The sequence below is a fragment of the Nesoenas mayeri genome (genome assembly GCF_963082525.1).
Source record: "Nesoenas mayeri genome assembly, chromosome: 1".
NCBI classification, from domain to species: Eukaryota; Metazoa; Chordata; class Aves; order Columbiformes; family Columbidae; genus Nesoenas; species Nesoenas mayeri.
The window spans coordinates 95,718,443-95,731,142 of NC_137541.1; the positions used below are offsets into that span (position 1 = coordinate 95,718,443).

A 12,700-nucleotide genomic window follows, 5' to 3' on the forward strand; every position below is an offset into this window, starting at 1 on the left:
TTCACATTCAGGCTTAAGGCACGGATACAGGACTCAGGCCAAGTTGATGACTTTTATACTTAAGTACAGAGTCTATAGTCTTTTTGGCAGCTGGTTGCCGTTATAGATACATACACAATACTTCTTGTCACAAGTAATAAAAAGTTATACATCCATTTCATTAAAAATAGAGGAAAACCAGTACATTGTCAATATAGCATTCAGTAGAAAAATTGCAGACCTTTGCAAAAAAAATTGGTTTCGAGCACTGCAAGCTTTTTTGTTCTGTTATTTCTTTTTTATCCTTTAATAAGAAAGTGTCCTATCACAGGACCTGTGGGAAACAAAAACTTGTCCTTGAGTTCAGGTAAAAAGAACACTGTATATTGTGCTGGAAGCAGAACACAGATTTTGGGGAACTTTTTAAAGATAGTAAAATATCTGAGCTAGCATATGCAGATGTGGCTCTGAAAAAGACAGATTTCTGTTAGAATCCAAACATGAGTTAGAAATTGTTAAAGAACTATATTTCATATTGTAGAGTATGTCATCATCTGGATGCAGTTCTTCTGAAGTTAGTGACTCCCAAGGCCTGAGTCATGGTCATGAAGAAAGACTAATTAACCAATAGTTTGTGAGGGCCAAATCAAGGCTAGAGAGTCAACACCTTTTGAAGCTGGACATCTTTGCAGTTGAGTGTCATGATGAATGGCTAAGCATGAGGTTTGTCTCTGAAGAGTTTTCGAAGCATCAGCTAGCTACGGAACTGTTGTTGAAGGGTCTGGAGAAGTTACTGGATCATGTCAGCCATATGTGCTTATATTGGGATGTGGCACACTTGACAGGAAACAGAAAACTTTTCCAAACAGCCTTTAGATGTTCAAGATACATACAAAGTCCACACTTCCCACTTCCTGTCAGCATTGCTTTCATCTTGATTATTGGGCTGTGTTTTTCCAGCAACTTTTTTTTTTTTTAATTGTTCCTAGGTTATGGATATTTAACGAATGCAAGTAGTTATTATTAATTGTAGAAGAAGGTCGAGAGCCCGGCCATAATCTGCCTCTGGCTCTTCCAGGAGCTTTCTGACAGCTTGAATGGGGAGGGTTATCCCTGTGAATCACTGCAGTTTCTATCAAATGCTACAAATATGAGGTGGGCATTCCTTCATAAACAGAAAGCAGTAAGAAAGTAAACCACAGATACTTCCCTCCAGAGTGCCATTTGTGGGAAGTAATTTGACTATAAGGCATAATTTCAGTCATCCCCTGCCATTTCAAAGATTGTGTACCATTGCAAAATATCACTTTAACTATAAAAAGAAAGATTATCCTATGTTTATGGGGGTTTTTAGAGCAGGTTCTCTCTTGAGGCTTATTTGAGTGAGAGCTTTATTTTTCTTCCCAAGCCATTGAGGGGTTTTATTTTTTTCTTTCAGAAGGCTTGCAGTTCTTAACAAATGATTAAAAACATCAGTTCAAAGTGGGAATGAAAAGACCTCTGTTCCTCAGGAATGAAATTATATGAATTACCAGCAGCCAAATACCTGACACTCAATAGATTTCATTCTAGAACTGGTTTTATTGTTTCAGGATATTTCACACTAAGTAATTCCCATTATATTCATTACTACAAAATCAATCTAAGATGTGATGCTTTGTATGAATTAAAAATGCTATTTCTATCAAGGCTACACATGAAGTTTGTATGAGAGTCTGTTTTCCCTTAATTAGAAGGGAAATAGCAGTGGAGGACTCAAGGAGGCAGCAGTGTGAAAATGTAGTTTCAAAATTCATGGTCAGAACTTTGCAGCAGCATTTATTTTCTTCACCCTCTCCTTGCCCTCCTTTTTTTCTCTTTTTTTGAGCACAAGATTTTTCATGAGAGCGGTACTGCTGTGAAAAAGACCATGTTTTCTTCATTGTTTTCTAGGTTGTTGGGGTTGTTATGGTTTGGTTTGGTTTTATTTCTGAGTTTGATACCTTTTGTGCATTATACTTTCAGTCAAAAATTTCTTCATTGTCTCAGTCTCCCACATCCCCATCTTCAGCCTAACTGGGACCAGAAAAAGGAAGAGATGAGGAAAAGCATGTTGAAAGGCACGGGAATGTCACTTTTGTAAAGATGAATATAAGCAGCTGAGGAAGTCTTTGTTTACAAAACACCCTTGGCTCTACTGATGTTATTTCTCATTATTTTTATACTACCAAATGAAATTAATTAATTATTTGGGTACACTTTGGATTTCTGTTTTGTATGTTTGCTTCCAGAGATTCTTCTGTGACATGAAGAAATGATATTGCATACAATTAAATCAAGTTTCTTTCTGCAGGTATCACCACAGTATTGACCATGACAACTTTGAGTACCATTGCGAGAAAGTCATTACCCCGGGTCTCCTATGTCACCGCGATGGATTTGTTTGTGACTGTATGCTTTCTATTTGTCTTCGCTGCTCTGATGGAGTATGCAACCCTCAACTACTACTCAAGCTGCAGGAAACCAAATTGTACTAAGAAAAAAAAGTCGGTATGTTGGGAGCATTTAATTTCTGTTCTAGCATGTGCCTGGCTCACAGAGCAGAGAATCATTCAATGACAGCCTATAATCCTGTGACACTTTGCTCCTTGAAGCTCTTTCCATTTTGTGGTGTGGTCTGCCCTGAAAGCTGATGGAAAATAGTTACCCATAGTAAGAGAAGAACTAGTTATGTGCCTGTGGAGTGAGGTCTGTTTATAGCAGAAGCAGCCTGCTGGCCATGAAGCAGCAATCCTGCCTACATGTCTTTCATCCTCTAGTTACTATGCTGGTAGTCATAAAGGACTCCCACTGAAACAGATTGCGTAGCTTGTTACACAAATACATGCATATCAATGTATATTCAAATTCATCTACTGTTTCATGGCTTAACAGGTCTAGAAATATTTATGTACCTTACAAACAGGATTTCAATGTCTCTGCTGGGAACCAGCACTTGGTTTTAGCCCTATGCGCAAAAGGTTGGGTTTTTTTAAAAAGTACAAAAACAGAGGAGGTAACTTGCAAAGGTTTGATACATGGCTGCATTTTTGGCCAAAAAGGCACTTCCAGAAGTAACACCCAGACACAGACAAAAGCTGTTTATTTAAAATAAATTAAGACAGACATGCAGGAAGAATAGTCTGATGAACTTCATAATTGAGAGAATGAGAGGGGGAAGTATAATAGAGAAAAAAATCTCAGTGTAAACATAGGGAAGGATTGTCCACTCATGATCAGTGGAAAATCTTATGTGTTTGAGATTGGTGGCTGGAGATGCTGGATGCCATTTTGTGCAGTGGAGGAAATAAGGACCTTTGAAATGAGAAATACAATGCCAAATCCGAAAAATGTGAAGGAGGAAACTGAAGAGAAAGAAGGCTAAATTCAGAGAATAATAGGTCATGAGGTAACAAGGGATTGAATTGAAAAGCTGCAGAAAATGTTGAATGAAGAAATAATGAAGGAAAAAGCTGAAAAGATTATGGAATTAGAGAAAGTGCAGAAAGCCACAGACTTAGTCAATGAAAACTCCATTAAACCTCTAATAGCTTCTTGTAAAAAAGCATTACATACAAAAGGCAAAAGTGTGTTAGCAAAAGAAATGTATGAGACAATCAAAATGAATTTGCCGATGTTTAAAAAAATGCCATCCTATAGAAAGACTGAATGGAAAAGTCATTAGTTTCTTTGTGAACAGGATGTATAGGTAAATAAAAGTAATGGATGGATTGAAACTAGGTGTGCATTCTGCATTTTCAAAGGGTACAGAACATTACGGCGAATATATAGAATACTCAGAATGTTTTATGGACAAATGCGTTTTAAAGGTTTGATTCAAGAAATGCTATTGAACTTTAGATGCCTATGAAGCAATAAGTATGTTTTCTTCTGAATATCCTTTTGTTATCTTTATTTAAGCTGCCTGATGTCAGTTTTGGTCATGTGATGGTAAGTAAACTATTTTATTCAGTGAAAGCAATGGAGGCATGAATGTATGGTTGGCATTTACTTGCAATAATTCCTGAGAAAACCGTAATGCTATGTTATGCTTCACTCTGACTTCAATATAAATACTGTTTTGCTTTTTTGTTAAAAGGTCAGTTTGGTTTTGGCTGTGGCAGAGGAACATAGCTGCCTCTTTCTATAAGGACTTATGAAATTATTTGGGAAGGAGAAGGGTCAAGTATAGAAAACTGTGTTATTTTTACTTCAGAAGTTTTGTGTGTCTGCTTTACATAATGCTGTAGTTTCTCGTTACATTTTCTAAAAAAGTTATAAGCACAAGTTATGTCATAAACTTATATGGAGTTTTAACTGAGTTTCATAGAAAATAATTCATTTATGCATATCTGTAAAATCTTTAGCAAAATTTCAGATGGATTTTCAAATAATTTCAGTACACAAGTTTAACACAATTAGTTGTACTATATCTACAAAAGGAATAAATTCTATTCCCCAAAGCTCTAGATAGCTATTTATATATGTACAGCAGTAATACAGTTGAAACTGAGCACAAAATTGTTTCTCTAATTTTTATGAAATCTGAAACTGGAATACATACTATAATGTATATAAATACAAAGCATACAGACGGTCAGTTAATCATCTGGTTGGATAGCCTGCTTCCCAGATATCAGATCCAAAATAGGAACAGGGACACAACTAAACCATTGCTTTTGCATTTGTTGCTTTGGATATAATGGAGTTTATAATTTGCAGCTGCTAGCTCCATGTTACTAGCTTACTTTTGGCAAATAATGTTTTATTCTTCCTATTCTTTTTTTTTATTATTTTTTTCCCTTTTTTTCTTTTTTCTTTCTTTTCTTGTTTTTTTTTTTTTTTTAAAGAGCTTTCTGATATATTTAGAGAGGTCATACAGCACCCAAAGTCTGCTTATTGACAATGAATGGTTTACAGCAAGCACTGCATTTATACAGTTGCTCCTGCTGTCACTCCTTGGACAGACTTTTCTGAAAGATGAAGTTTATAATGCACATTGAATGAGTAGCAGCACTTTCCTTTTTCCAATTAAAAAAAGGAACAAGATACAACAATTAAAATGACAGTAGGGTTTAACACTCTGAATCTTCGTCTAGATCTATTATAATCAGTCTCATCTGTGTGGAAAGTGTCTGCAGCTTTTTTCAGGTTCTTTCCCTTCCCTTCCCTTCCCTTCCCTTCCCTTCCCTTCCCTTCCCTTCCCTTCCCTTCCCTTCCCTTCCCTTCCCTTCCCTTCCCTTCCCTTCCCTTCCCTTCCCTTCCCTTCCCTTCCCTTCCCTTCCCTTCCCTTCCCCCACCTTCCCTTCCCCCACCTTCCCCCACCTTCCTCCCTTTTCCTTTTCCTTTTCCTTTTCCTTCTCCTTCTCCTTCTCCTTCTCCTTCTCCTTCTCCTTTTCCTTTTCCTTTTCCTTTTCCTTTTCCTCTTCATTTTCCTTTTCCTCTTCCTCTTCCTCCTCCTTTTCCTTTTCCTTTTCCTTTTCCTTTTCCTTTTCCTTTTCCTTTTCCTTTTCCTTTTCCTTTTCCTTTTCCTTTTCCTTTTCCTTTTCCTTTTCCTTTCTTTCTGTTCTTTCTCCTTCCATTCTCTTATTTTCTGTTTTCACTATAAGAAAGATAGGGAGTAGGCTCTTTTTCTATCCATAAACAAGTTCCATGTTTGAATCGTAGCATAAACTGAATAAAATAAGTGGTGTCCCTGACTCTCAATATATCACCTTGTCTTTTCCAACCTTGTAGTGATGCCACCTAAAACGTGAAATTTATTAATGTTAGTAAATCCATGTTCAGGTAATTCCACCACTTGTTTTTTCTCCTAGAGAACACACTTATACCTTGCCTGAAATAATTTTTTTAAGTGTGTTTAACATTGCATCTGAACTGTGTTGTCCAAGGCACCTAAGCAGTGCCTTGCCCTGCCAGACCACTCAGGCAGTACTAGATTGGTGCCCATGGTGCGTGCATGCCTCTCCTCCCAACACCTGCTTAGCAGGACTCACAGGACACACTGGGTACCATCCACCTTCACCTGGTATCTAGTCACTTAAGGACATCCTCCTAGATGACAGACATCAAAGCAACCACATCAATCTCTCTGTATTATCAGGGCTTTTATTTTATTTTCTGTCCTTAGCAGATAGTTGATATAACAAAACAACAAAAACCCCAGGCTATTGATACATGAGAAAGTTTCCTTTGCAGAACCAGGGCTCTCATTTCTCTTCACTTACCAAAATCATCTGGAGAGATATAAATTATCCTTTCTTCTTTTTAGCATAAATATTGTAGCCAGGTACAGAAAAATTCAGTCCCTGAATAGAAATTTTTCATAAAAGCCTGCAAGTAATGAACAATATGTGACACAGTGGTATAGTAGAATTCCTTGTGTACTTTAATCATAGCTATTTTTTCTGACCAAAGTGCTGCAGTCCAAAAAATGATTGTTTGTAAAGTAATTTTAGACCTTCTCCACGTGGCAACACATTGTAAAGCTCCTATACCAGCCACTTGAAACTTTACAAATGAGAGAGAAGACCATGAGGGTGGAATTCAAGTCATCTAATCTCAGAGTTAAAGTCATTCACAACAAACAGATTTGCAATAATCTGCTTCTAAACTGGAATCTGTTTATAGTCCACAGCACAATGCATCTGAGCAATTTTAGCCATCTACTTATGATGAGATGAATTGTGTCCTAGAAATAATTGGCTGGATTATATAAGGCAGTCATTCAGACGTAGTTATCTGTGTTGGACATGCCAATATCTAAGCAGAGGGATGCCACATCAAGTTCTTTGCTCAGGGATCATCATTTTTCATGAGATGGGTAGTATTATCATCAGCCAAAACAAAGGATTTGTAGAAAGAAAACAAAGTCAATAGAAAAAAGGAAATTTTCCCATGAGGTACACCTGTCATATCACTGATGAGTTTCACATACAGACTGAAAGTTTTCAGGTATGCTCCAACACCTTCAATAGGAAATGTTGCATATTTTGTACAGCAAGTGTGGAAGCAGGTGCCAAGGCACCCTCCAGAATGCAGGCAGGTGTGATGCAGAGGCAAGACCAGCTTGTTGCTGCACACCCTGCAGCTCCCACAGGCAAAGGCAACGCTCAGTGCAAGCACAGGGAAAGAGCCCCTTAGGTGGCGAAAGCTGTGCTGACAGGGTGAAATCAAAGTGCCCTATTTCTTTGTATGGTTAGTGTGATAAGCATTAAGGGGACATGATTAGGGATGGCATTTAGAAATCCTGTACTGAAATCATCACTATCTGTTGCTGACTATATCTGTTTTCATAAATCATTGTAAAGTGAAGTGGCAGTGAAGGCAGCTATACTAAGTGGAGGTTTTTCTGTAATTAAATGGGGAGGTGGGACATCTTCCTTTTTTTTTTTTTTTTTAGAATACATGCTTAAATGTAGTAGCTGCAAGTGTTTAAAGTAACTTGCAAATAACATTCTGACAGGCAACTGAACTCCTAAGTGCAAAAAAAATGATTCCTAGGAAATACATGCTTGAGTTACCCAAGCAGAAAATACACCTAGAATTATTTAACTTGCCACTCCACAATCTCTCTATGGAAATTCATCTGAAAAGTCAGCTTTAGAGGGAAAGAAAGATGATCCCTAAATCTAGAATTCCTATAGGGTCAGCCTCTTATTCCCAGCTCCTGTGATTTTTTTTCCCATGAAAGCATATCAAACTGTTGGTTTCTTTTTTCTCTCCTCAGAATTATTCTGTACTTGATATGAGACCACCAGCTACAGTCATCACATTGAACAATGCCATGTATTGGCAAGAATTTGAAGATGCGTGCGTCTATGAATGTCTGGATGGGAAAGACTGCCAGAGTTTTTTCTGTTGTTATGAAGAGTGTAAATCAGGCTCATGGAGGAGAGGACGGATTCACATAGACATCTTAGAACTGGACTCTTACTCCAGAGTCTTTTTTCCTACATCCTTCCTGCTGTTTAACCTGGTCTACTGGGTTGGATACCTCTATCTTTAAATGTTGCCTGTAGTGGTGAAGACTGCTGTGTTTTCACACTGTGGAGGGATGGTGAGAGTGCAGAAAAAGTGAAGGACACGATCAGTTTCATCTCAAATTATAAAGGCCACATTAACCTTCACCATCACAGAACCTGAGGAAGAATTTTAATATGAAATTGCCTGATAAAGAAAAACGTGGAAGAATTCTCTCCTTACTGCTATTCATTTTAAGGAAAAAAATTCTTACAAAATTCAGCTGAATTTGTAGTGTAAGCGATGTCTATGAATAATTATTGTATATTAGAATCTCTACTATCTCCCTTGGCATAGAAGCTATTCATAATTCAGGCAAAGGTTAAATATGTCATTTTTGTTCTTCCTTCCCATACTTTATGCAAAATGCTGACATATCCCTGAGACTCAGAGCAAGATACGGGCACTGGCAAATAAGCCAAAGCCAACAAAACCACTCATTTGTAGTTAAACTTGCTTGAGCTATGTTCCATAGGGTTTGGGAAATATTTAACTGGTGATTTCCTTGCTATAGAGAAACCACCAAAAGACAATAAGAAATGTCTCTGGTGGGATCAAAACAACATTACTTTCCACACAGGTCTGGGAGTCATGGAATTAGCCACTTACCTACACATATCGGTTTTAACAAGGTTAGAAGGCAGAGTTATAAGAAAGCTATTATTTTCATATAAATAAAAGACTTGCCTATCTCTGAGGCAGCTGTAGACTTAACTTCTACATTTTTTCAAGCTTTTGACTGTCTTTTGTATGACTGGTTAAACACAGGATGGTCACAGATTTCTAAAGTACTCTGCTTGACGCAGGACAAGATTCCTGCTTGTTTGTGTCATTGTAGCGGATCATAGTTGATAGGCCATGAGTAAAAATCACTATATAATAGCACTAGGATTATGTGACTTTCTTCAGATTGCAATTTACTAAAAAGTGCTCTCATGCATTCGTGCTTTTTCTCTCAAAAGTTATTTTACAAAATTGAAAAATATGTGCCAAAGGACATTTCTTGTTCCTTCTTTGAAGTTAAGTATTGTAGTCCTTTCTCATGACAGTTGTTCCCTTCCTTATGAGCTGAAGACTGAATACTTTTTACTTGAATAGTGCATTACAGGAACTTAATTGTGACTCTTGGATCAAACATGGAATAGTTGCCACATGTAGAAAAAGGTTGCTTTCATTTTTTTCCAAAACTACCAACTATATTTTACCCTAAAAAGCTATTTTGTATTTTTCAAGCTTTGGACTATTAAATTCTTAAAATATCCATTTTTCAAAAAACTAGTTTTATGGTGTTAAACTGGATTACATCTTTTACAGACTGTCTCAATAATTGTTATTAAGCAAACAAAACAGATTCAAAACTAAACAGTAATGGCTTTTCACTACCCTTTGGATGACAAGTAGTTCCAAATGATTAAAGTTAAAACATCCCTAAAACCAAAAATCCTGGTTTTTTTTCTCTTCTGGAGGACCTGATTATTTTTTTTATTAGCTCCAAAAGCGTGCGCCTCTTCTACACAGTATTTGATAAAATTGAGTAGTAGATGCGATTGAAGAAGTGTTCCTTTTCTCCTCAGAAGGAAAACCCTGCAAACAAGCAAAAACTAATGCAATGGTAATTCTAAAGGACCAGAAATGCTGTTGTGTTCTTTGAAATATCACTGTCTGTCATTGCTGTTTCTCTGTGCTTCCCGTGAGTTTTTCATTGCAAAACTTACTAACTCAAAAGTTAACTGTAGTTATTCAAAATACTTTCCTCAGTTTTTCACTTGTGCAAAATATCAGAGGCAGAGCTGGGTTTACGTGGGGGAGAAGAATCACCACTCCAAGGACTGACAAAATTTCAGATTAGAAGCACAGAGAATAAATATTTTGGGACAGGATCAAAACCTTATTTTTAGCAAAATATGCCCAATCTGATGTCTTCTAAACCAATTATAACCTCCTGATTTCAAAATATATGTTGAAGTTTTTGCTAAATCTCAGTAGCGAATGACTCTGTAAAATCTATTACTCTGTAAACTGCTGTGTCCTGCACTTGGAAGTATGGATTTTATTTAAGGATGAGAGTTATATTTTCAGCAGTGCAAGAAGGTGATTGAACTGAAGTTGAATATCATAGTCTCTAATTACGAATTAGCCAACCAGCCACCTTCAGCCATATTTTTGCAAGAATGCTAAAAACATTTCAAGCTCAAATAAAAGAATGGAAACAGTTATCCTTAAGGGGCCTGATCCTGCAAACCCTCTGCACAATCAATTGATTTTGGTGGGAACAGTGACACGGATGAAGCACAAGAAGGTTTCTTCCACCATTATATCTTTAACAGGCAAAGTGAGGTTTATTTGCCAATTGCATACTTGAGTGAATGCCTAGGGAGTAAGTGTGGAAGCAGAATGTTCCCATTTGAGATTATGAGCATATAGTTTTCTTACACTTCTGATCACAGCTACCTATTCCTGTGAAAAGAACACAATCCTGTCAGGTACTTCCTTGAAAGACTGATACTGCTAAGTCCATTCATATTGCCTCTGTTTTCTGAGTGCTTTCATAAACACAAGCTGGAATCATATAATTCCACATGTTTTCCACAGTCCTAACCAAGAAAGCACCTGGAACCACTACTGGCTTCCACTCTTATACTGACAGCAGAGGACATATTCTACATTGTAATACATTCTATTCTGGGGTTATGTTCAAAAAATGTATTTGTATGCAAGGGGAGCAGCCACAGGTGGGCATGTCCCAGAATGCATTCCTGTGCTTATTCCTGATTGCTTGGTTTACTGTCTTTGCTTCAATGCTCTGTGCTTTGGCAGCCACTGAAAAACTGTAGAGATCAGGGAAAATAAGTTTTCCATGTTCTGCGTCATTCAAAATGCAATTATTCCAGACACCTAAATAATGTGTTCTGTATATATCTATGTGCCATATCCTCCTGTAGGATTAAGAATATCCTCATTAACCTTCAGATATGCTTTTGCTTCTTTCACAAATTGAAAAAAATAATAACACTTCTGTGCACTGTCCCATGAGAAATATAATAACCACCTTTTAGCATTTTATAACATTTTTTATTGAATAATTTCATATTCAAGACTTACATTTATACTTCTTTTTACCCTTTCAAGGAAGGGAAGGGAAGCAGGTGAAACCAAATAACTAGTGAAATGAACATAGTGGGCAGGCATGTAAAACCACAAAATCAAATATTTTCACATCACATTCTTTCCTTTTTGAAGTTACAGAAAAGATTGTGAGGGTTTGTCTAGACAACCAGCTTTTTCCCAGGAGGATCTAAAGTCAAACTTCTTATTCTCCCTCTTCAGTTAAAAGAAGAGGGTCAGTGTTTTCGTGCATTGGGGGCTGCACTTTCAAGACAATTAAGAATGCATAAAGATATTGTTCTGCTTAATTCAGTCTTCTTTGGTCTTCTGACCTCGACGCCTAACAGACTGACAGGTCCTTCTTTTACAGCTATTCTTCCAAGAATAAGTGTATAAAGACTTGCAGCCAGTTTATGCTGTCTCCCTGTCCAGCAGTAATGTGGAACTGAAGTGTGCCAGACAATTTTAATGTAACTTTCTAATCAAGAAGTACAGCTGTAGATTAAACACCCCAGGCACTTTGATAACCTTTCTTCTCTTTTAGATGCTCTTTTATCAGCTCTCAACTGTACATTGGTATATTGAACATATCAATAAAAATAATAAAAATTACAGCAGGAAGAATCATAAAAGCCAGAATTGTCTTCACAGAGACTGAAATGAGTAGTGAAGCTAAAAGAGGAGTAAGAAATTATTTTTTATTGCTGTGCAGTTCTTATCAGTCCCACTCCTCTTATTCAGTTCTTCCCACCACCTACCCACAGCTAATTCCAAATCATCCACATTCATCAGCTGGAACCGCAGTGTCATATGAACCTTTAACTGATAGGAAATGATATTTCTGGAACTGGAGGCATCCTGCCAAATAACTCAGATAGATAGCTATCTCAAACACTTTTGCGGCCTTAATGCTTCTCAGAGTCTAGCACCTCATGTTGCTGCATGAATTTACTCACCCTACTCGGCCATTCCCATGAAGGGAAAGATGCTTATCTTCTTTTTACATTAAATGTCACCATACATCTAGAAAAATGACTCTGCCTTGCCCATGCTCCAAGTGACTAGATGCAAGACTGCTCTGGAAAGACCATAGTTGCTGTACTGATGGCTTTGTGGGAAGAGAGGCTGTCAATATTTAAGACAGATTTGATTAACCTTGCAATCTAGAAGGTTGGTGTTAGCTTCTAAGCCGTAAAACAAAGTGTCCACTGCAACTTGTAAAGGCTGTCCATAACAGACTTGACTTTTCCCATTGGCTGCTCTTTCATAGCTTCCATAAAGCACTAAGAAAAGGCAAGACATATCCCATAATCTTGTCTGCCTACACATCTAGATGATTTTTTTCAAGGTACATTATTCTTGCTTACAGTGAAATTGTTGTGCCACATCAGTGCCTTTAGCATTTCTCGATATTGGAGGATATGCTATTCCTGCCCCGAGAGTTTGAAAGAGGGGCAATGGCCTTGCTGGAATTCTTCCTGAGCATCACCTCGTGTGACCAATTTCTAGATGCCTACCTTTGTCTGATTTTTCTTTATTTTTTAAGCAGTCTGTAGGTGTCTTAATTTCTAAGTAG

The 12,700-nt window shown here is 37.3% G+C and overlaps 1 protein-coding gene across 1 annotated transcript in view; it reads left to right on the plus strand.

The window, feature by feature from the left end:
* Window positions 1-8,005, plus strand: part of GABRG3 (gamma-aminobutyric acid type A receptor subunit gamma3) — a gene marked incomplete at its 3' end in the record, with an annotated part of 334,788 nt that extends 326,783 nt beyond the window's left edge. The window contains exons 8-10 of the mRNA XM_080347671.1: window positions 2,312-2,508; window positions 3,919-3,948; window positions 7,727-8,005. Of these exons, the coding sequence (XP_080203797.1) occupies window positions 2,312-2,508; window positions 3,919-3,948; window positions 7,727-8,005 (506 nt within the window). The remainder of the gene's footprint in view (window positions 1-2,311; window positions 2,509-3,918; window positions 3,949-7,726) is intronic.
* Between the last annotated feature and the right edge of the window lie 4,695 nt (window positions 8,006-12,700).